Source organism: Ursus americanus, chromosome 1 (assembly GCF_024610735.1).
Source record: "Ursus americanus isolate L20-20 chromosome 1, mUrsAme1.1.p, whole genome shotgun sequence".
Lineage (NCBI taxonomy): Eukaryota > Metazoa > Chordata > Mammalia > Carnivora > Ursidae > Ursus > Ursus americanus.
Genome location: NC_142127.1, coordinates 69940609 through 69966121, shown reverse-complemented (window position 1 = coordinate 69966121; position 25513 = coordinate 69940609). Strand labels below are relative to the sequence as shown.

Genomic DNA, 25513 nt, shown 5'->3' with positions numbered 1-25513 from the left:
TAAGATAAGACAGTAAATGATATAAAGAAGTAATTCACAAAAGAGGAAGTGCAAATAGTCAAACATATGAAAATATATCCTACCTCACTTGTATTTTTTAAAAAACAGATTAATATAGGATTTCTTTGGTTTATCAGAATGCGTAGCATTGTTGCTGAGAGTAAAACAGGAACCCTTGGGTACTTTCTGGAGAGTAGTTTGTCAATATGTGTCAAAATCTTTAAAAATATACAAAGTTCTTAATTCAACATGGTAATTTTAATAGTAAAAAGAAAAGGAAAAAACATAGCTGGGGTATGAGCATTATGGTTCATATCGATACATGAGAAGGTCATGCAGCCATTAAAATGATTTAAGTGTCTCATAGCATGTAAGGATGTTCACTATATATTACTATTGAAATATGAAAAGTTTTAAAACAGCATGTATGTTATGTATACTATAATTCCATTGGTGAAAATGTAGCATATTCACTAGTTCATAGCATATATACATAGAAAAACCTAGAAGAAGTATAAATAAAAGATATTTGCAGTAGTTAACTAGATAGTATGGGATTATAGGAGATTTTTGTATGGATAATTTCTCTGTATTTTTCTAATGTTTGCATCTATTTCATAATTTTTAAGAAGCTACAAAACTCTTACTTTGCAACAGCCAAATCTGTTTTTATGTGTTTTTGAAGTAGACTTTATGTCATAAGTAATCTCACATTATATTTCCATTTTTCTTTTTTGTTTTTAACTTTCCCTTTGCGATAAACTTCTCAATGCTTATTAACAGAAATCTGTCACTGTCACCATTTCTACCCAATGAACAGAGTGAGTTTCTCTCTTATGGTTTAGTTTGAAAATAAGGAGCCAATTACAAGTAACACATAAACCATTCTTTTTTAATAATTAGCGTGTTGTTATTTCAAGGACATTACAGTGGTAAAATCCATGAAGAGTCCTCCTGCTGGTGTCAAGCTTGTTATGGAAGCTATATGCATTTTGAAAGGTATCAAAGCTGACAAAATCCCTGACCCAACCGGTTCAGGAAAAAAAATAGAGGACTTCTGGGGTCCAGCTAAGAGACTTCTTGGTGACATCCGATTTCTACAGTCACTTCATGAATATGACAAGGACAACATTCCTGCAGCTTATATGAATATCATAAGAAAAAATTATATTCCAAATCCAGATTTTGTTCCAGAAAAGATTAGAAATGCTTCCACAGCAGCCGAAGGTCTGTGCAAATGGGTCATAGCAATGGATTCTTATGATAAGTAAGTACTAACAACAAGAACAACAACACCGTGTTTTATTTTCCTGTTTGGTCATTTAGACACTATAAAACTTAAAAGCTAAGCAGGTGAGAGGCTCTTTGGAAAATCAGGTCTAGTATCTGCTATGTGTGTATGTATTTCCTGGAGGCAAGACTATACCAATTATATAGTATGATACAGTGATACTTAAACATTTTTGGACTCCAGAACCCTTTATACTCTTAAAAATTCTTGAAGACGTGAAAAACTTTTTTTTTTAAGATTTTATTTATTTATTTGTCAGAGAGAGAGAACACAAACAGGGGGAGCAGCAAGCAGAGGGAGAAGCAGGCTCCCCTCTGAGCAAGGAGCTTGATGTGGGGCTCGATCCTAGCACCCCGGGATACATGACCTGTGCTGAAGGCAGACGCCTAACCCCAGGCATCCCACGAAGAACTTGTTTATCTATCATAATAGAAGTTGAAATAGAGATATTTTTAAAAACTATTAATGCATAAAGACATTACATGTTACATAAATAACTTATTTTATTCACATTTTCACAAAAAATTAGAACAGTAGTGGTGTTTTATATTTTTGCAAATCTCTTTAATGTGTGGCTGGGTGAAGACAGCTGGACTCTCAAATCTGCATCTTCATTCAATCTGTTGCAATATATTGTTTCAGTTGAAGTGTATGAAGAAAGTAGAGCCTCACACAGGTGTTTAGTTGGCCAAGAGAGGATATCAGGGGATGAAGCATGTCTTGGACCACATTTTGAAAACCACTAGTATAATATATATTCTTTGTAAGACAAGGAGTCTTTTCTGGTGATTGTATGAGAACCGCTTATGTACAAAACAGCAAAAATTACTGGTTATTCTTCAAAAAGCAACTATTACAGGATGTCTGTCAAACTCATACACAATTTGAATCATTGCACTTATATGTTATACACCATATATGTTTTGGACCATGATGTGTTAATGATAAATTTTAATATTTTATCATTTGTTTAGAAAGCTAACATCACTGACCCCATTTTCCAGATAGAAGATAATTTAGATCCATTCTTTTTCTTATATAGTCCCTTCTATTGTCGACATACATATTTATAAGATGGCTGGTTTTAGTTAAAGATGTATTCTGAAAATTTTTAAAAAGTAAAATGACATAGATGAAACACCTCACCTCCTAAGAATTAAGCTTAAATGAATTAGTTTTCATAAACACTGCAATATTTTACATGAATAGGCTATTTTCCTTTCGGAAAACCAGCAATATTCATACTGTCAATAATCTACTAATTTATATTAGGTAAAATTACTTATTTGAAAATGTTATCCATATTTGATATCTATTTTAATCCTCCTTTCTTATGTGCTGGGGTCAGGTGTGATAGTTCAATGAAATATAGAATATGGAAACCAGGATAGGTTTTGCATAAAGATGTGTTTTGAGTTTTAGTAAGGCTAGAAAAGCAAATTCAGTGATAGAAAGTGCACTACAGTATGAAACGTATATCTAATTTTCTGATTTTACTTTTTGCAGAGTGGCAAAAATTGTAGCTCCTAAAAAGATAAAACTGGCTGCAGCCGAAGGGGAGCTTAAAATTGCTATGGACGGTCTTCGGAAGAAGCAGGCCGCCCTGCGCGAGGTTCAGGACAAGCTGGCCAAGCTTCAGGATACCCTTGAACTAAACAAACAGAAGAAGGCTGATTTGGAAAACCAGGTATGTGATACTATGGACAACTATGGGCAAATCCTAATTACTTTAGTAAGAAGGTTGTTTGCGCCTGCAAGTAACAGCCCAAGTCTCCTGTTTTCTTGCTGGCTGGGGATTGGCAAATGATGGCCCACAGGCCAAATCCACCATTGCCCATTTTTTAATGGCTCACAAGCTAATAATGGTTTGGACATTTTTTTAATGATTATATAGTAAATGGTTGTATAGATACTTGCCTAATATCATCAGTTTTGCCTCTCAATCCACAAAGCCCCCAATTTTTACTTTTGGGGCCCTTCCCCCACCCTGCCAAAAAAAAAGTCAATCTTCTCTATCTTAGATTACCAGAATTGAGCTAGAGTATTTAAATAATTCTTCATTTTATAGGTAAAGAAATGGAGATCCAAAATATTAAATGACTTAGGTTATGTAAGAGTTAATGGCGCAGCTAGGATGAGAACTCAATACCCAGAACCATACTGTGTCCCATGAAAATTATTTTAAGACTAAAAAGGCGATACTGTTTGTAATAATTAACTGCTCAAGTCTAGTTATGGAAAAAAAGTCAAAATATTTTATATTTTATAACAGTCAATATTTATTGAGTGCTTACTCTGTGAGTCACTGTTGTTCTGGGAACAGTATGAGTTATCTCATTCTCAAAACAGCCTTCTGAGGGAGGTCATCTTTTTGTTTCATGTTGTGGAAACTAAAGCACAGAAAGGTAACTTGCCTATGGTCAACCCAGCTTCTAAGCGTGAAGGCTAAAATCTGAACAAAGGCTATCTGACTTTAATAGCTGTGCTCTTTCCCAGACTTTTCATCCCATAGGATATGACCACACATTCTGTATTTATACAAATATGTGACATTGTGCTCATCTTTAGAAATATTACATACCATAGGGCATGATGTCCAAGTGGTCAGTTTTAGTTTAAATAATAGGTGGGTGTGTGGTTTACAGTAAACATTTGCCAACTCTGTTGCATGTTTGAAATTTTTATTTTTTGTGATAAAATGTTGGAAATCATGATCATGTAAAATGAATATATGCTTACATGTGTACTAAAAATCTGCTTTTGGAGGCAAAACTTTAGTTAAAATATTTTTACTTAGTAATTTCTGATGGCAACTTTACTGTAGTCTGATACATGATTCAATTTATTATAAATATTACAGAAAAAAGAATGAAGAAAGATGCAGGAAAACAGAAGATATTAAAAGAAGGAAAATTAAAAGACAAAAGATGTAAATTTAGGAAGTATCAAAAATATCCCCACTTACACACTGTTGCTTTTTCAAGCCTATGTTTAGATAAACCAACCTTATATTTTATATCTTTGGTCTAAAATCACTTATTTAATATAAATATGAATAGCTCTAGGAAAAAGTATAAGCCTAATTCTTATTCCACAGTAATCTAAATGCCTCTGTTTTTACCAATTGTTTACTTCCTCTTTTCATGTCAGTCATTTCATTTTGAACCTTAAGCTAACCTTTGCTTACTCTTGTCTTTATCCAAGAAAAATGAGGCTAAGTCACTTACAATTAAACTACAATAATTCAGGTATACTACTGGAATATTGCTATTGCATGGGTTGAAATGGCTTTTCCCCAAGTTTTCCACCTTCATAATTATCCTTTTTCTTTTTTTAATCACATTGCTTAATTACTCATAATCAAATTTGGTTGACAGTCTTCTGCACAAAGTAGGCTCTCAGCTATTGATTGATGTCCTAATTGAAGGTTAATTGCAAGTGTGTGAGTAGGTTGACACAATTTAACAACTTGAAAATTCTGCTTTGCAAGTAAGCATAAATTATTACAACTTTTAAACATTTAACCTTTAAAATTATCATTAAGTCAACCATAAGTTAAATGAGGGGAAGATTTTCATAGAATATTTGAAATAAAATGCATTTAGAGTATTTAAATTTGAGAGAAAACAATTATATTTGCAAGAGAATGTCCTTTATTACATAAGAAAATTTCTGTCTCCTGCTGTAGATCATTTCCTTAAATTGAGCTATTCTTGTGTTACGTGATGAATATCCACTAAGAATTTCATAAATTGTGTATACTTCTTTTTACTTTGTTACGAAACAAAATTCTGAAATGTCATGGACTTGCCAGTCTTCATAGTGAGATAGCTCACATTTTTTTAGAGAGTTTAAAAAAAAAGATTCCAGATGAAAGTTCATAATTAAAAAAAGAACTTATCTCGGAGGGCAAAATCTTGCAGAAATTTTCACTTATTTTCTACCCATGGATGTTGATAAACGCTGACTTTTATTTTCAAGGTTGACTTGTGCAGCAAAAAGCTAGAACGAGCCGAGCAGCTGATTGGAGGCCTTGGGGGTGAGAAAACACGCTGGAGCCTTACAGCTCTGGAGCTGGGGCAATTATACATCAACCTAACAGGTGACATCCTTGTTTCCGCGGGTGTCATCGCTTACCTAGGCGCCTTTACATCGAACTATCGACAGGTAAATGATACTAGTCAATTTCTAAGGGCTCTTCCTGACCCTACCATTATAGCCAATACTAACTAATCCTAGAGGATTTTGTTGGCTTGCTTTTTGGTTTTTTGATGAGGGGGGGGAATATTTCCAAGTGATTTCAAGTTGTGTATTTTAGTTATTCTGTAAATTGGCTTGAGAGCTATAAGATGCTATATCAAATATTCTCCTAAAATCCAATTGTTTTAGAAACAAAAACACTGGCTTTAAAAGGTAACATGAAATGGTAGACCCTGATGCCAGAATTTCAGTTCCTAAACAAGTATAAAGATTATCAGGATTTTTTTTTTTACTTTTTTTTTTGGTGTTTATATATATGTGTAATCAGTTACTCTCTTTGAGTCTCAATAACGAATCATTTAAAAAATCACATCATACACTAAAACTTTTAGGGGAGGAAAAGGCAGGTTGGCCTGGAACTGAATCCATAAGTGGCTTCTTTCCTCAGGAAACAAATGCCAAGTGTCCTGCTTCGAATTACCACCGCTTTGATGGATTCTGCCTCATTCTTTGTGACCCAGTTCCCATTTCTACTTCTTCTTCCTGCTTTTTCCTTCCCCCTTCCTCCAGCCCCTTCCTGAATGAGACCCAGCATATTGTTCAGCTCTGTTTTGAAAAATGGAACTGGAATCCAACCCAGAACATGGCCCTGTCAGAGCAGGAGGAGAGACTTAGAAAAATTAAAAATACTAAAAGAAAAAGGAGGGTAATGAGAATAAGGAGAAGAGAGAAATTGTAAAACATTTGGCAGTACCTTCTGGTGTCAAGCAAGTAGAGAAAGAATAAATGATAACTCACTCTTCTTTTTCTTTCTTCTTCTTCTTCTTATTTTTTTTATTTTTTATTTTTTTTTGACAAAACATTTGCTTGTACCTGTTCTCAGATGAGCCTTGCTTAATTTAGGGGCTTTCTCTTAAGTAGGGTTGATTCTTGGAGGCCACGGTTTTGGTTTGTTTGTTTATTTTTAACCAAACTGATTTAAAATCTTCATATACATGGTCTTTCTGTCTCCTTGGGATCTGGTCGCCCTTGTCCTGGTGGATGACCTTCATACTCGTCCTCACTGTTCATTTATGTCTTTGAATAACTGTTTGTTGCTATGGCATGAGCATCTTGTAGCTCATAGTTAATGTTTAACATGAGACTATATGGTTATAGATTCGTTTGCTCTACGGTTGCAGAGACTGAGGCTTACAAAGATGAAGGGAATAGCTTAGAGCCTCATAGCTGGTTAATGACACCGCAGGAATGAGACTTGTAGTCCCTTGAATTCTAATTTAGCATTCATTCTACTCTCCTACATCAACTTGGAACAATGGAAGGGGTAGCGACAGCCATCCTTACCCTTCCCTGCTGGTTCCCAACACATCCTTGGGCACCTGCACTGGCTCCTGTTTAGCATTCCAGGGCCAAGCTGAAAGTCCCTTGCCTCCCCACCCTGCCTTCTCTGACACGCTTGTTCCGAGGCCCTGGATCTTGCTGACTCCACAGACACCCACTTCCACCAGAATGAGGGCTGCTCATCAGCCCGCCACACAAATCCTTCAAGACAGCACCGACATCCAGAACTGAGACCTTGGAGTTTACTGACAGAAGCACAGTGACGCTCAAGCTAGAAGCAGATACAGCCAAAACTCCGAGCTCCTATGAACTCACATCCTCTGTGCTTGTCCCCGATTCAAATAGCCATGTCATCCCATCCAGTTCACCTCTGTGCAGTCTTGAAGGCAATTTCACCCCTTCCTTGCTTCACTATAGCAACCTAGGCTTTTACTTTTCTTGAGTCTCTAATGTTGTTGTTCCTTCCTGTGAATTTGTTCTCTATGTCCCACTCTGACACACACACACCCCTTCTCTCTCTCTCTCTCTCTCTCTCTCTCTCTCTCTCTCGGGTCAGGGCAGCTGACAGGTTACATCCCATCAAAAGTTTCCCATTCAATTGTAAACATAAGGTTATAACGGCAACTTCAGTGTCTGCCCAGGTGCCCTCCTGGCTTCCTGAACTTTCATGTCCAACAACCAGCACATGTGGCTCTTTGTTGGCCAACTTCCCTTGGGTTCTTAGAATCCACTTTGGCTAGCATTTGGAGAGCTAGAATTGCCTGTGGATTTATCTCCCTCTAGGGCTCCCTCTAGAGCTGACAGAGGTGGGAGCGTGAGAGTCGGCCTCCCTTCCCTCTGGTTGGAAGAGCGCTAAGGACTAACTTAGCCACCGTGTGGGATCAAACCAAAGCCACCTGCTGCCAAACTTTGGCCGATCCCTCACCTTTTATTGGCTTCTTCGCGGTCCTTGCACTGCTCCCCCTAGCATCCCTTCCTTAATAAATCTTCATCTGAGTCCGCTTCTGGGTAAGCCAACTAAGACAAAAAAGGCTTCCAACAATCTTAGTTCTTTTCTAGCATCAAAGTCTCTGGATACTCAATAAATAGCTGGATCCCCTCCCTCCAAGCTTGAATCTGAGTAGCTGTTAATTATTCATCAACCCCTTTGTAGAACTTCTGGCACTCTACATAAATAAAACATAGAAAACTCCAATTCGTCTAGGATAGCTGGGCCCAGGGTACTTCAACTGCAGTGCCCATGCCAACCTGTGAAACAGAATCCTACAGTGCCGAAGGACATGTAAGCCCTGGAGTTGAATTATTTGAACTTTCTCATTTTCCCTGCCAACAGTCAAAGTCAGAACTGTGTTGTTGGTGGTGGATATTTTCACCAAGGTGACTCTCCTAATGGTCACTTTTTCATTTCTGCCATCTGTTATACCAGCTGACTACTAGCCAAGGCTCTTGGCTTGTATTTAGAGACACTTGTTCAGAGCACCTCACATCTATTTCAGTTACTGCTGCTGTACCCTTTTAGATGTACAACTGGGCCACTTAAAATTTTAATCCACAAATATGATAACATATATCATATGTCAACTATAAACAACATTACACAGTCACTATTGCTTCTGTTTTCTTTACTTCTTCTCCGTATCATTGACTTATCATGCCAATACCAGCATCAAGGTATATTTGACAAAACCTTCAGATTTTCCCCAAAAGTCTGCAGAACACCCTATAGCCTAACAACAGAGAGATCAAAACATGCCAGTAGGAACTGTGCACTAGAAAGCAGAATTCAAGCCAGAAATGCTTTAATCCCCTCCTCCCTACACAGCCACACCCCTTGCTCCTGGTATCAACAACCAAAGCCAACAGACAGCCAGAGGATGGTTTTTAAGTATTCATAAAAGGTGAGATTTTGCCCCTAGTGTTTGCCCTGAGGTGTTACGCCAGCGAACATGTTGCATTACCTGGCAAAGGGCCTTTGTTATTAAGGTTGCTAATCAGCTGAACTTAAAGCAGGAAGGTTATCTTTGGGTTAACCTGGGCTTGATTATAGAATAATATCTTTTTAAAGCAAGAGTAAGGAAGTGCCCCAAAAATGGTAGGGACATGTTAAAAGGACATATAATTGAACTTAAAGTTACTTCTGGCCAAATCAGCAATAAATAATGATAGTAACATATTACAACTCAAATAAAAGATATCACATCTTAAATAAAAGATGTGAGCAAAATGGGTGAAGGGGTTCAAAAGGTACAGATTTCTAGTTATAAAGTTATAAAGTCCTGGGATGTAATGTACAGCATGGTGACTATAGTTAATAATACTGTATTGTATATTCGAAAGTTACTAAGATCTTAAAAGGTTTCATAAGAAAAACATTTTTGTAACTTTGGTGACGGATGTTAACTAGACTTACTATGATGGGTTCACAATATATACAAAGAGTGAATCATCATGTTGTGACTACTATCATGTTATATGTCCGTTATATTTTTAAGAAAGAGACTAAAAAATAGAAAAAGATAAATGTATAATGACACAAATTAATACATTTTAAAAATGAGTTCCTGACAAAGCTAGATCCTTACAGTTACAAGTGTTTTCCCACAAAATGCCTGTTCGTTACAGCGGGAAAGGGGGCAAGGGCAACGGAGAAGGTGTAATACAGTATTTCACGAGCGCTGCCTCCATTCAGTTTTGAATCCTGATTAAAAACTCTGAATTCCTTTTTGGGGTAGTTTGCTCAGCCCTCACCCCAACCATTCCCTTCTCAGGCTCTAATACTCCAGGTTATAATAGGCACTCAACTTCCAGAGGCCCTCAGATACCTATGCCCCGGGGCAGCCCTTCTCTGCCGCACCTGTGGAGTTCCTCAAACTACCCATCCCCAGGAAGCCTGTGCAGCCTAGCCAACTGTCCCACGTTCTGCTTGCATATATAACTGCCTGCTACGGTTTCACCGTGTGCGGTTCCCCTGTATCTGGGTGCAGCCTCCTGTGGGGCACCTTTCTCTCAGATGGCAATACAACTAACAAGAAGTTCTGCTTTTCATCTGAGTGTCTTGTGTTGTGTCCCACCATCCAAAGAAGCTTTAATTATACCTGAGATCATACAATTAGGAGACAGAAGCCCGGCAGACAACGCTTTAATCGAGTGATAAAAATCAGTGTCATCAGTAAATGAACAGTTGGAAATCCTGTTCCACTGAGGGGATGCAATGAGCAGAACACGACATCATTTCTATGATATTCCTGCCAAAGGCACATAACCTGAACTGAATCATGAGGGACCATCCTAGAGATGCAGCTGTGGGACATTCTACAGAGTAACTGACGGATCAAGGTCCTGAAAGTCATCAAGTGTCCCTATCCTGTCGTGGCCTTTCCTGGGCAAACCTAAGGGAATGCTGGTGGAGGCTGCTCAGCAGGAGCCCAAGGCAGATGGTGGTGCCCACCATGCCCTCGCAGCCAGCACCGCTCCGCGCCCACGGCGTTCTCCTCTGCCTGTCGGCAGGTACCGACGCCTTGTGTGTCTGGGTCTCCTTCCCAGGTCTCTTCCTGACCTGTATTTCCTCTGGTCATGTCTTTCACTGTTTCTGAACTCTGTGATATGTAACTTCAAATTGGACCTTGACTTCTGATTTTCTGAGTGTGAACTTGGACTTGACGTACCTTTTTGATTCCTGAGCGTCGTAGCACACTGAGCTCCAGGTGGGATGTCCCAAACTCCAATACGTGTCCTGATCCTTCTTGGTGCCTGATAGTCCTCCTCTGGTCCCTCCCTGCCAGGCATTCAAGAGCCAGAAAAAAATGTTTTCCCTGTTCCCTACCAGTTCAAAGTAGATTTACTTTTATTCCATAATACTGTATTAAGGCTTGCTGGATATTTATAATTTAAAGAAAATGTATAGAATAATGACAATCTCCAACTACTTGGTCAAGTGCAGCTTTAAAATAAAAATTGGCAGTTGTTTTTTTCGGATGCAAAATTCTGACTTGGACTTCACTATTAAGTAATCCATCTAAAATTAACATAGGATATAGTTCATTTTCATTTGAATTCATAATGGACCTCCTAAATTATAATTTGAAAAAATCCAATAAATTGTTTTTGGGGTGCAATTTCAACAATAGCTTGTTGACTCAAGGAATAAAGTGTAATCGAGGAGTTTACAAAGTATTCATTTGGTAATCTCCAGCCTCATTTTCATCTCTGTATATGTCTTAAAGAACCAAATCAAGGAGTGGACAAACCTGTGCAAAAGCAAAGATATTCCCTGCTCTGATGATTATTCTCTTATGGGTATCCTGGGAGAAGCAGTGACAATTCGAACCTGGAATATTGCTGGGTTACCTTCCGACTCATTTTCCATTGATAACGGGATCATCATAATGTAAGGAAAAATACTTTTCTCACACGTGATCTCTATTAATCAGTAGATTTATTTATGTGTGCCTCTTTTTAACAATTACAGCTAGAAAACTTTTATAGTATTGAAAATTTTTTACTTAAATCATTAATAAGCTAAATTAAATAAGAATAATCACTTCCTTCTCCTAGTAATGTTAGAAAGATTGCATATTAGAGACTGTCGTAAACAATCAAAAACCCTAATGACTTTTGCTTAATTTTTAATCAGCTTTTGGCAAATGGAATAAAACCCTACCATGAGTAAGCGAAGTCCAAAACATTCATTCTTATGAAATTACAGGATTTTTGTTATTGCAGGTGAATGAAGGGTGCATTGGTGGTGGTGGGTTCAAGTGTACCAAATTCTCAGTCCCTGCTGTGCATGGGACCAGCTTCAAAGATCTGGATATATTTCTGGTCCTGGGCTGATTGGGACTTTCAAAATACAGTGGATGCTATTCTTGGAATGTCCTGGGTAATAGATAAATCACATGGAAATTGGGCTGAGAGAATACAGCAGGCTCATCCAGTCTCACCTTTCCTGAAGGTCTTATCTCCCAGAAACCAAGGACTTCAGCCTGCCCCAGTCATGATTTGTGTTATTTCCTAGTTCACGTTACCATGGGCCTTCCATCCCTGGGCCAGTCTTCCTGAAGGTTTTAGCAGATTAGGAATAGCACAGGTAAACCCTCAGTAGAACACAGTAGCTCAGTTCTGTTACACGACTATTTTAATTAGTTACTAGTTTACTACTGAAAAAGTAGTTGATGTCATAGTACTTAAAGTACAAATGGCAGATGCATGTGAATTTTTAAAATAGAATCAACCAGTACGTATGAAGACTGGTTATTCTTAAATTTTTGTATGTAGTATTTATGAAAATTATTCCACAAGTTAAAACTCTGATGAACATGTTTCTTTACTGCACAACAAATGATCCTGATATACATATGTATACATATACGTACATATATATACACATGTACTTCTTAAGCATTTATTTACTGAATTGTTCTAAAAGGATTTGAGGTGAGTACAATTTGAATATAAAGTAAAAATCTGATGAGACCACCTAAAGGAAATTACAGTAGTTACTTCTAGGTATTTCAGACAAGCTGATCCTTACGTTTGGGCCCTGAATTAAGTTCAAAGCTTTCTAGTAATTAAGGCAAAAAAGAAAAGCTGTGTCACATGGTTCTTATATTTTTAACCAAGTAAGTCATACTTAGATGAACTTTTTCAGGAACTGAACTTAAATTGTAATTTTTTTTTATTAATTTGGAGAAACGACTACAAACTTTTCTTTGGGGAATGAAAATTAAGTACTTGGTACTCTCCTCTCATAATCTAAATTAATCCAGAAGAGAAATGATAGAATCTAGATATATAATAAATATATGCATTAATTGGCCATTAAAACAGATTTTTAAATGCCTTTTAACAAATATAGGATGACAGCCAGTTTTTTAAATTATTTAACAAGTAGGTGGCATGCAGAGAGTTTGTGTTGATGTTTAATGTGAGAATACAATTAGACATTGACATATATGGGAAGTTTCTGAAAGTTTAGAAGCCTACTTTTACTTCTCACAGCTGTACCAATTAACTTCAGCCTGAAGAATAGATTTTTGCTGTTTTTGCTATTGTTATTTTTTTCCCTTTCAGAAAAAAAATACTTTGCTTTTTCCAAGCCCTTGTGAATATAATTGATCATGTCCTGCATAATGGTAGCTCCGTCTTTATTGCTTCAATTTGCAGTTTATATACGTTTGTTCCACCTGGCAGGATATCTGCAACCATTATACTCATTGGAGGCTAAATACCTTCTTCTTTTTCAGCAAATAAATGTACTCTTTCTTTTGGGTCCAGTCATATATCAATAATAATAGAACATTGATGAATATTTCTGCATTTAAGATTCCAAACCTTTCAGCGATTATTTTTCAAGGTAACATACTCACATTTCAGGAGAGAAAGAGGTAAAAAATCATGTTAATGAGCCAGAACCCTTACTTTTTTGCTACTTGCACGTAAAAATGTTGAAATATTAGCAAAAAGTCATGGCAACAACTTTACTAAGAAAGAAGTATTAACATTTTTCATTCTTGGCTTATTTTGTCCATGTCTTTTGGTAACCTTATCCTGAGAGGTTTCAGTAAATAGGTTTAAGGTGATCATTTTGAAGTATCGGCTAAGTATCTTATTGACTTGCCTAGTGCGTTCTTCCATTCCCCAGAGATACTTGCTTGATAATGATAATACCTAATACTGAGCACTTACTAAAGACCTAATCCTGTGCTAAGTGCTTTTTACATACTATCTCAGCTGACTGAAGAGTTGATTATTTAGGGAAACGGGAAGAATCTATAAAATTTAGATAAGTTGGAATATAATTAACTTCTGGAGTTATTGACACCTGAAGGTCCTTGGCTAATCAGAATTTCAAGGGCTAGTGATGACATTAAATGTAATTGGATTGTACCTAAACAATTCACAGGGAAATAGTATTGAGATTGTTTAACCACTCGGTAAATAAATCAGACCTATATATCTAATATAACTCTGCTTTTTAAAAAATGTCTTTTAGTTTTCATTTCTGTAGGAGTCAGATAAATTACATTTATTTCAGTAGCAGTAATAACTGAGAGGAGCACCCACCTTTCACTGTTTTTATCTATTTTTATGTATGTGTGTAAAAAGGGATATAGCAAAACTCTTTGAGATGCATCTCTATTATATATTTAAATTCTGTGTCCTTCCATGCAGACTATTGTGAACATGTATTATCGCTATTAGAAGTCTGTATTTAGCAAAAGTTCCAAAGAGCACCAAATAATAATCCTCTCTAGATAATCACAAAAGAACAAACATACTAAAATTTGGAATGCTGAGTCTATAAAGATTCAGTTTGCATTTGGGAACCACTGATTTTAAAGCATTCCTAGATTCAAAAATGTTGGGTGGAGGAAGTAAGAAGATTGTGTGGAGAAAGATGTCTTGTCAAAAAATAAGGCAAAATAATGAAGAGGAAGTAAATAGTAAATACAGGGCTTGTTCATTTCAAATTCAGGATTTATATTCATCCAAAGAGTGAAGCTGTTTAAGCCAATGTGTGTTGCATATAGCTCTCCACAATCATTGCTATTAAAACCAGTGCATTCTTCTCTACCAACCCAGAAGAATGTCTCCTTTGAGATTTCATTCATTTGATATGTTATTCTATAGAAGCCCTGATCTTTAAAAGCAAAATTAGCTTTAAGGGGCTCCTGGGTGGCTCAGTCAGTTAAATGTCCAGTTCTTGGTTTCAGCTCAGGTCATGCGTATCTCATGGGTGGTAAGATTGAGCCCTGCACTGGGCTCCGTGCTCAGTGTGGAGTCTGCTTGGGATTCTTTCCCTCTTCCTCTCCCTCACCCTTTGCCCCTTCCCCAGCTCGTGCTCTCTCTTTCTCATAACTAAATAAATAAACTTTAAAAAAAAATAAAAGCGAAATTTGCTTTAAAAGAAAAAAAATACTCAAGTCACGACATTGTCCTGCTTTTGAATCAAAAAGATATGTTGGGGGTGTTGTTTGGGGAAAATAAGTTTCCTATAATTGTAACTGGGTATTGAACGGCATCTCTGTGTGTGTAAATATAGAGATAGATACTACTATGTAAATATATAATTGTTCCAGGACAGCACGCTTGAAAACATTACCCTTTTTTCATTGAATTGTTTTTACATCTTTGTTGAAAGTCAGTTGTCCACATATATGTAGGTTTATTTCTGGGTTATCTGTTCTGTTCTATTGATCTATTTGTCTTGATGCAAAAACCACATTGCCCTGATTAGTATAGCTTTATATGAGGTCTTGAACTTAGATTATATGTCTTCAAACTTACTTTCTTTTTCAATATTGTTGTGTCTATTTTTTAACCTCTCATTATGAATTTTGGAATCGGTTTTTAAATATCTACAAAAGAACCTTGCTGGGATTTTGATTGGAACTGCATTGAATCTATACAGCAATTTGAGAAAAATTGACAATAAGTCTTCTATAAACACTATATATCCCTGTTTTTAAATTTTTTCATTTTTTTTTCAAATCTTTGTTCAAATTCTAGTTAACATATAGTACAATACTGAAGTACAACTTCAGGAATAGAGTTTAGTGATTCATTACTTATAGATAGCACCCAGTGCTCATCACAGCAAGTGCCCTCCTTAATCCCCATCACTTATTTAGCCCATCCCCTGCCCACCTGCCTTCCAGCAACCATCAGTTCATTCTCTATCATTAAGAGTCTCTTATGGTTTGTTTCCCTTTCTTTTTTTCCTCCCTTCCCATATGTTGATCTGTTTTGTTTCTTAAATTCCACATATGATATTGTCATTCTCTGCCTTACTTCACTTAGCATAGTACACTCTAGCCCTATTCACATTGTTGCAAATGGCAAGATTTCATTCTTTTTAATGGCTGAATACTATTCCATTGTGTATATATATATATATACACCACCTCTTTACCCATTCATCAATTGATGGACATTTGGGCTCTTTCCATAATTTGGCTATTGTTGATAATGCTGCTATAAACATTGGGGTGCATGTGTCCCTTTGAATCTGTTTTTTTGTATCTTTTGGGTAAATACCTAATAGTGCAATTGCTGGATCGTAGGGTGGTTCTATTTTTAACTTTTTGAGGAACCTCCATATTCCACAGTGTTTTCCACAGCGGCTGTACCAGTTTGCATTCCCACCAACAGTGCAAGAGGGTTCTCCTTTCTTGGCATTCTGGCCAGCTTCTGTTGTTTCCTGTGTTTTTAGCCGTTCTGACGAGTGTGAGGTACTATCTCATCGTGGTTTTGATTTGATGAGTGATGTTGAGCATCTTTTCCTGTGTCTGTTAGCCATCTGGATGTCTTCTTTGGAAAATGTCTATTTATGTCTTCTGCCCATTTCTGAACTGGATTATTTGGTTTTGGGTGTTGAGTTTAGCAAGTGCTTTTTAGATTTTGGATCTTAACTCTTCATCTGATATGTCATTTGCATTATCTTCCATTCCGTAGGCTGCCTTTTAGTTTTGTTGATAGTTTCTTTCATTGTACAGAAACTTTTTATCATATCTCTGGTGTTTTTTTGTATCTCCTTAGATTTCTTTCATCAGTATTTCATTGTTAGATTTATATCCAGTACTTTTTAATTTTTGTGTGCTATTGTAAATGGTACTTTAAAAAAGTTTGCTCAGTTGTTCGTTGCTACTATAAGAAAAGCAATTGATTTTTTTAAAAGATTTTTTTAATTTATTTATTCGACAGAGATAGAGACAGCCAGCGAGAGAGGGAACACAAGCAGGGGGAGTGGGAGAGGAAGAAGCAGGCTCACAGCAGAGGAGCCCGATGTGGGGCTCGATCCCACAATGCCAGGATCAAGCCCTGAGCCGAAGGCAGACGCCTAACCGCTGTGCCACCCAGGTGCCCCAGCAATTGATTTTTGAATATTGACCATGTACCTTGTGACCTTGATAAATTCATTTATTAGTTCAAGGATCTTATATATAGATTCATTAGGATATTGTACAGAGACCCACTTTACAAATAGAAGTGGTTTCATTTCTTATTTTCTAATATTATGCCTTTTATTTCTTTTTCTTAGCTTATTGTACTGTCAAGGACTTTTTTTATTGCCAAGTGTAAGAATACTTTTTATACAAATATAATTTACACTGGCTAATATAATGTTGAGTAGGGGAGATGAAATTGCACATTGTTGCCTTTTCCTAATCTTAGGGGAAACGAATTAGCCTTTCACTATGACATACTGTATCAGCTGTAGGATTTTTTGTACATCCTTTTTATCAGGTAAGGGAAATTCCCTCTGTTCCTAGTTTGCTGAGGGTTTTAATCTTTAATACATGTTAAATTTTGTCAAGTGCTTGTTCTGTGTCTATTGAGACATATTTTTAGGTTTAGTTTGTTAATATGGTGAACTGTACTGATGGATTTTTTTCAATGTTTGACTAGCCTTGCTTTTCCAGGATAAACTCTACCTGGTCTTCATCTATTCTCTTATTTATATATTTCTGATTCAATTTGCTGATACTTTGTTGAAGATTTTTCTGTTCCTGAAGGATATTGATATGTGGTTTCTTTTATTTTAATGTCTGTACAGTTTCGTTATCAAGGTAATGCTGGCCTCATAAACCAAATTGGAAAGTGTTCTCTCCAAGTTTCTGGAAGAGATTGTGTAGAATTATCTCTTCCTTAAATGTTTTGCAGATATAACCAAAAAAACTATTTGTGCCTGGAACTTTCTTTGTTGGGAGATGTTATCTATGATTTCAATTTTAAAAGAGTTGCAGTTATCTTAATACTTAAAGAAAATTCAAGTATCTATTATTGAGTTTGGGTAGTTTCTATCTTTCAAGAAATTGGTCCATTTCAACAAAGTTGTCAAATTTATGGGCATAGAGTTGTTTGTATTATTCCCTTCCATCCTTTTAATCTCTGCAGGGTCTATAATGATAATCTTTCCTCTCATTCCTGATATCAGTAATTAGTGTTTTCTTTGTTTTTCTTGATCAGTCTAGCTAGAGTTTGATAATTTTTCCAGATCCCATCTAAGAATAAGGCTTTCATTTCATTGTTTTTCTCCATCTTTTTGGTTTTCCGTTTTATTGACTTCTGCTTTAATATTTGTTCTTTTCTTTTGCTTGTTTTTGTCCTAAACTACTCTTCTTTCTGTGGTTTCCTGAGGTGAAAGCATTAAGTTACTGATTTTAGATTTTTCTTCTTTTCTAATCTATTTATTTACTGCTGTACATTTCCCACTAAGCACTGCTTTAGCTGCATAACACAAATTTTGGTATGTTGTATTTTCATTTCCCTTAAAATATGTTCTAATTTCTCATGAGACTTCCTCTTTACAGGTCTTTTAAAAATACATTAATTTCCAAATATTTGATAAATTTTAAGATATCTTCTGCTATTTTTTAATTTGTAACTCAATTCCATCATGTTCAGAGACTATACACTGTATGATCCCTGTTGTTTTAAATTTGTTGAAGTTTGTTTTATGGTATAAATATGGTCTGTCTTTGTGAATGCTCCATGTGTACTTGAAAAAATACATATTTTGCTATTATTGGGTAGAGGGTTCTTTAAATGTCAATTAAATTGAATTGTGTGATAGTATCCATATCCTTGCTGATTTGCGGTCTACTTACTGTTCCTTTAGTTCTATTAGTTTTGGCCTCATGTGTTTTGGAGCTCTGTCGTTAGATGCATAGGCACATAGGATTATTATATCTTCATGATAAATTACCCTTTTATTATTATGTAATGTCTCTCTTTATCCCTAATAATTTTTCTTCTTCTGAAGTCTATACACGATTCAGCTTTCTTTTGATTGCTGCTTGCATGGTGTATCTTTTACCATGATTTTGTTTAATATAAGTATATTACTCTACTTGACTGAGTATCCGTGTCTTGTAGACAGCATACAGTTAGAGCTTATATTTTTTCCTAACTGATAATCTCTCTCCATTAATTAGTATGTTTAGACAACTTTATACTTGATGTGGTTGATATCATTGAATTTAGATCTACCATTTTATTATTTTTCTTTTCTGTTTTTACCTCTGATTTTTGTTGCTCTGTTTCTCATTCTATTGGATTATTTGAATAATCCACAATTTTTAGTATTCCATTTTCACTATAATGCTTTGCATTATTTTTTAGTACAAATTTTTCTATCTACTTAGAGATAATATTTTACCACTTCAATAAAATGTAGAAGGCTTGCGATCATGTAGGTCTCCTTTACCCGCCCCTGATTATGTTAGTCGTATGTAATATGTCTGTATACTTTGAAGTTCCCCCCAACTTAATGTTTTTTGTCTCAATATTTATACATATTTTAAAGAAACCAAGAGGAGAAAAATTATTACATTTACCATTTCATTGCTCTTTTTTTCTTTCTAAAATTTACTGTGGTATCATTTCCCTTCAGGGTGAAGAACTTTAGATTTGTTTGGAGTAAATCTGCTGGCAAAGAATTTTCTTGGTTTCCTTGATCCGAGAATGTCTTTATTTTGCCTTTATTCTTGAGGGATATTTTTAGTGGATATAGAGTTCTGTGTTGACAGTTCTTTTCATTCTACTAAGAATGTTCTGTGTTCTGGCTCTATGATTTTTGAGGTGAAATCTGCAGTCATTTGAATAATTGTCATCTATATGTAATATGTTACTTTTCTCTGCTGCTTTCAAAAATATTCTTTCAAATCTTTGGTTTTTAGCAGTTTGATCATAGCCTATCTGGGTGTGTGTGCATTTTCGTATGTTTTATTTTTGTTTTTGTTTCTTAGTTTCTCCTTTTATGAGGATTGCTCAGCTTTGTGAAACTGTAAATTTATGTGTTTCACTGAATTTGAGAAAGTTTCAGTCATTATTTTTTTAACTATGTTTTCTGTATTAAACTCTTTCTCCTCTCCTGGGACCCCCATCACATGAATATTAAACTTCTTAATATTTTCTCACAGGTCTTGGAGGCTCTGTTTGTTTTATCAGTTTTTTTTCTCTCTCAGTGTTCAAATTGTATTATTTGTATGCATCTGTCTTTTAGATCACTGAATTTCCTGTCATCTCCTTTCTGCTATTGAATCCTTACACTGGAATTCTTATTTCAGATATTTTTCAGTCCTAAAACTTCCTTTTGGTTCTTTTATTTTTTCTGTTTCTCTGCTGAGTGCACCTCTCTTTCCATTTATTATTTATTTTAAAAGATTTTCTTTATTTAGAAAGAGAGCTCAACCCTGGGGAGAGGCAGAGAAAGAGAGAGGGAGAAAGAATCTCAAACAGACTCCCCGCTCAGCACGGAACCCCTGCGGGGCTCAGTCTCACTGCCCATGAGATCATGACCTGAGCAGAAATCAAGAGTCCGATGCTTACCCAACTGATCCACCCAGCACCCTACCCATTTATTTATTTATTTTTTTAATGTTCACCTTTACCTCATGGAGGATGCTTATAATAATTGCTTTAAAGTTTTTTGGGGGGGGCGCCTGGGTGGCTCAGTCGTTGAGCATCTGCCTTCGGCTCAGGGCATGATCCCAGCGTTATGGGATCGAGCCCCACATCAGGCTCCTCCGCTGGAAGACTGCCTTCTTCCTCTCCCACTCCCCCTGCTTGTGTTCCCTCTCTGGCTGGCTGTCTCTCTGTCAAATAAATAAAATCTTTTAAAAAAATAAATAAAGTTTTTTTCTGGTAATTCCAGCATCTCGCTTTTTCTTTGAGAATTAGTCATATTCTGGTTCTTTGTATGTCAAGTAATTTTGGATTATACCGTGGACTTTTGGAAAATGAAATTCTGGTTCCTATTAAGATCTTCTGGATAAGACTGATTTTTGTTTTAGTAGTCAAACAATTTGGTTAGGTTCAGTTGCTTTCCTTCTATGGATGATGTTTCTGATATCAGGTCATAATTGCAAGCCTTTGCTGTGCTGTCTAGATACACTTCTCGGCGTGCATTACTCAGGGGTTTGTCTGGGACTTGAGTTTATATCATAGCTCAAAGCCTTTGGTATGCTTCTTTGGATTTGTTTTATATATGCACAACTTGGTACTCGTGTCTGAATTAGGGAGTCCTTTCTTTGGGTCTGTCTCCCTCAGAATTTCTCCCTACTTTCCATATCCCAAGGACCCCTTTCTCTGTATTTTTCTGTCCAAAATAATGACATTTCCTCAGAGTTCCAGCTTCCCACACTTTCACACAACACGTCCATACTTCGGGCAAAGTGGCAAGAGGAAAAAAGGAGAATACTGGGGTTCCCCCTGCTTTGGACTAAATCTTTGTGTCCACCGACTTGATATGTTGAGGCTCAGTCACCATTGTGATGACATTTGGAGATGCAGCTTTGGGAAGTTATTGGGACTTGTGGGTGGAGTCTTGAATGGGGTTAGTGCCCTTAAGAGACACAGAGGGATGACCACTCTGCTTTTTGCCATGTGAGGAGGTGGCTAGAAGACTGCCATCTGCAAAGCAGAAGGAGGCCCTCACCAATCACTGGATCTGCTGGAACCTTGATTCCTGGGTTTCCCAGCCTCCAGAACTGTGAAAAATGTCTGTTATTTAAGCTACCCAGGTGATGGTCATTTGTTGTAACAGCCTGAGCAGACTAAGACAGCCTTATACACCATAGCAGAGCACAGATCTCTTTGCCCAGCTCTGTTATCCAGAGAGATTGGTCTTCTCTCCATGTAGTAAGTGCCTGTACTATCCCTGCTTCTTCACAGGATTACAGTTCTGTGGCTGGGGTGGACCTGGAGATAGGGGCAGAATTAAAAAGAGATTCCCCTGCCCCCCTTCCCCCCCCCACCAGTTCACACATGATCATTTTCTGTCTTCTAGTTTGAGTTTCTGCTACCTGTGCCTGCTGCCCAGTTCCCCCATTAGGCCTATTCTTTGACCAAAACCAGAAGATAGAAAGGAAAAAAACAACAATGATGACAAATACGCAAGAAACTCACAACCCCCTTATTGGTCATTCCTCAAGTTTTAACTTTCTTCCCATTCACTTTTTATTATTTACTTTTTAGAATCTGTTAAGTAAAATTTTGTATTTAATCCACAACTTTTCATTATAATCAGTCAAAGAAAAAGGCTATGACAGACTTAGGCTGGGTTGGTCAGCACCAGAGTCCTTCCTCCAAATTCAAGATGGTGTTCTTTGGACTGGTATTCCCCATGCAGGGATGACCGCTTAGAAAATGCGCATTTTTAGAATCCTTTAATTTGTATGATGTTTGCCAGATGCTTTTTGTTGTTTACCTTCCAGGAAGTTATCACACTTTATTTGATCTAGGGAAAAAGGATAAAGAAGAATCACTGTGGACCTTTCCCTCAAAGAATATCCTATTTAGATGAGTGATGTCATTAACAAATTGTAAAATTACCATAATAGAATGTGATCTTTGTATCAGAGTACCATAAATGTAATATGGATGCACTGCTAAAGAGGTTCAGAGAGAAAAGAGACCAAGATGGGCTTTCCGTATTGCGTAACATTCGAGCTGACCCTGAAACATTAGTGGGACTTGAACATAAAAGGACGAGAAGTGCATTTTGGACAAAGAAACAACGTCAACATGGGTATTGTGGTTAAAAATTGTGGAAGCAACAGAAGGAAGAGTGAGTCATTCAGTTTCTTTAGGGAAGCATAAATGCTAACACACATAATCCTCCCAACTTAAAAATACTTCTAAAATGTGGCAGAATGAAACTTACATATTTATAAGTTTTATTTCTTTCTGATTTTCCTTCACACTCCCTTTAGTTTCTTATGGATATGGTTCTCTTTTTATTAGTTTATTACATTTAAGATATTACACTACTCTTTTGGTCTCCTTTCTTACTAAATAAAATTAACATTATGGTATGGACTGAATTGTCCACCCCCCCCCATTCGTATGTCGACTATATTACCCTCAATGAGACTATCTGGAGACAGGACCTTCAAGGAGGTAACTAAGGGTAAGCGAGGTCATAAGGGTGGAGCCCTAATTCAATAGGACTGGTGTCCTTATAATCAGAGATACCAAGAATGCATGCACAGAGGAAAGGCCTACATGATGATACAGCAAGAGAGCTGTGTTGTCTGCAAGCCAAGAAAAAAGGCCTCTAGAGAAAACAAATCTGCCAGCACCTTGATCTTGGATTTCCAGCCTCTAGAACTGTGGGAAAATAAATTTTGTTAAGACAGTCTGTGGTATTTTGTGTGTTGCATACCATTTGAGCTGACCTTGAAACATGAGTAGGACTTGAACATGAAAGGATGAGGAAGAAGTGCATTTTGGACAAAGGAACAGCGTGAACATGAATATCGTGGTTAAAAATTGTGGAAGCAACAGAAAGAAGGGGGGAGTCATTCAATTTCAAGCTGACTGTTACATTGTATAACCTGAATATTGGAGGACTAGACTATCTTTTTTATAATATAAGCTGTGCATTTTATGCCAGGTTCTAACTTAAATGCTAAAAAGCATGGTGACTTCCATTCGGGACAGATTCTCCAATAAAACTCTAAATTCATATTATAATGAGATGAAATCAAATAAATTACCCTGTTTCAGCACCACACTGTTTTGGGGTTTTTTTTGCCCCAGTCACCTTTTATTTTCTCCTTTTGCTCTTCTAACAATCTGTGTGCATTTGCTGTGCTCACTTTTGAAGAGTATGATAGTATCTATAGGAACGTGGCCAAACTTATGGCAGGTGTTTACTGAAACTTCCAAGAAAAAGAACAATAATCTTAACGCTGATTCGATTTCACAAAAGGCAGAGAGCTAGGTGGTCAGATACCATTTGGCAATGGCAGATCTTGGTTAACTCTGTATGACCCCATAATATCCTAGAAGATAAACTGGCTGCCTCATAGTTTACTGTTCTTTTTCTTATCATAAAAGAGGGAGGTGAGAATATAGCAGGAAGTATGAGCTCACCCAGAGTGCAAAAACTGACTTTCAGAGAATTTATTTCTGTCCATAGGAAGCTCACAGATATGTAATGAACTACAAACAGGACATTAAATATGCAATTGTTTGAAATGAATCCTGGATCAACAGTTGTGTTAACACTTTAGGATCCAAGAAGGTTAGAGGATTAAGATAAGGCCTTTTACCTTTTTTTTTTTTTTAACCATTTTATCTTTAATGGTCTAGATTTCAAAGAGAGAGAGATGATGTTTCAATCCTTTTCTTTCCCTCTCGTACAAATGCTAGCAGATTGAAGCCAAGAAATGGCAGTGACTGGTCACAGGAGTAATTAATGAAGGGCAGGACCTAGTGAAGAACTGGAGTTTTCCCAATTTGCAGTATTCTTGATGGTTAATTAACTGAATTAACTAGAAAGAGCAGCAAATTTTTTTTTCAAAAATGTAATTTAACCTTTAAAGAATTGTAATTTTCCAAAAGGAGTGAAAAAAACTTGTGTTTGCCAGATGATTTTTTAGAGTTGTCATTTTAATAGTCTGCTCAATATAAATGTCTTTGCTATAAGATCACAGTTTCTCAAAACAAGTTAAAAAGTAAAATATTACTGTAAAGCATAAGCTATAAGAACGTGATGTGTGCGTGATTAAGTAGCCTAGAGACAAATCATGACTTGGCCAGCATTGTCTCTCTTCCCTCCTTCTAGGAATGCAAGAAGGTGGCCTCTGATGATAGATCCTCAAGGTCAGGCTAATAAATGGATCAAGAACATGGAAAAAACCAATAGTCTTCATCTGATTAAATTAAACGATCCTGACTATGTCAGGACTCTGGAAAATTGCATCCAGTTTGGTACCCCTGGTAAGTAAGTGAATAGTAAGTGTACGTTACAGAAATGCTTGGAGAAGGCACGAATACCCGAAAGGATGTAGGTTTTTTCTTTTTTAAAAAGATATTTGTGTCAGACTCGTCTTCAATAAATAATGACTTTGTTATGTCTTTCATTACTTATTGATAATTAATCAGGAACTTGAGAGACTATTGTTCTCGCAGGTTAGGTTGTTTTCTTTGTCCCAAGATTCATTTGTGATGCATCCTCTAATGTAACTGTTTTCATTTTTGTCTGTGCTTTGCCATTCTTCAGTGCTTGTTATAACTCCACTTCTGCAATTAAAAGGGCCACTTGACATGCCAGAAGTATTTTAACACAACATTAGTCCAATTATGTATTTATTCTTCCTTCGGTTGTCCTACCAAAGTGGCAGAAAAGTGAATACACATTTCACATGGCTGACTATTATCTGCCACAATGGAGAGATTAGAAACATGACAAGGATTTTTTAGTAAAGCACCATGCACATGTCACATTTGTCAAAATGAAATATTTACGATTTAATAAATCAGGGCTGTCACATTTTAAATCTATATTATCTATCAAATTTGGACTATTTACTTGACCAAATAAATAAATGTTAACGTTAGGAAACTACAACATATTTATCCCTACAACAAGTTTAGCAAATTTCAGTTGCTATTAGAGCTAATACTGTTTGGAAGAATTACAACAAATGTATCAGGTAGGCTTATGGACATTTTATTTTTGCGTATTAATAGTGAGCTAATCTTTAAAATATTATAAATTTTAGGTTTTGTTAGGGTACGTATGAAATGAAAAAACCAAGTCTACCTACAAAATCTGTGTTTCTGTATATGGACACACAGACACACATGCAAATGGTATTTCATTCAACCAACTGTTGTTAGAGTATAGTGATAGAGGTGTCACGAAAAAGGGAAAACATGATTATCTTG

General features: G+C 36.4%; 1 protein-coding gene across 1 annotated transcript in view; it reads left to right on the top strand.

The window, feature by feature from the left end:
• The window catches only part of DNAH7 (dynein axonemal heavy chain 7), a 252588-nt gene that overhangs the window by 155303 nt on the left and 71772 nt on the right, over nucleotides 1-25513 (top strand). The window contains exons 44-48 of the mRNA XM_087854980.1: nucleotides 921-1267; nucleotides 2798-2978; nucleotides 5273-5458; nucleotides 11056-11219; nucleotides 24408-24562. Of these exons, the coding sequence (XP_087711106.1) occupies nucleotides 921-1267; nucleotides 2798-2978; nucleotides 5273-5458; nucleotides 11056-11219; nucleotides 24408-24562 (1033 nt within the window). The remainder of the gene's footprint in view (nucleotides 1-920; nucleotides 1268-2797; nucleotides 2979-5272; nucleotides 5459-11055; nucleotides 11220-24407; nucleotides 24563-25513) is intronic.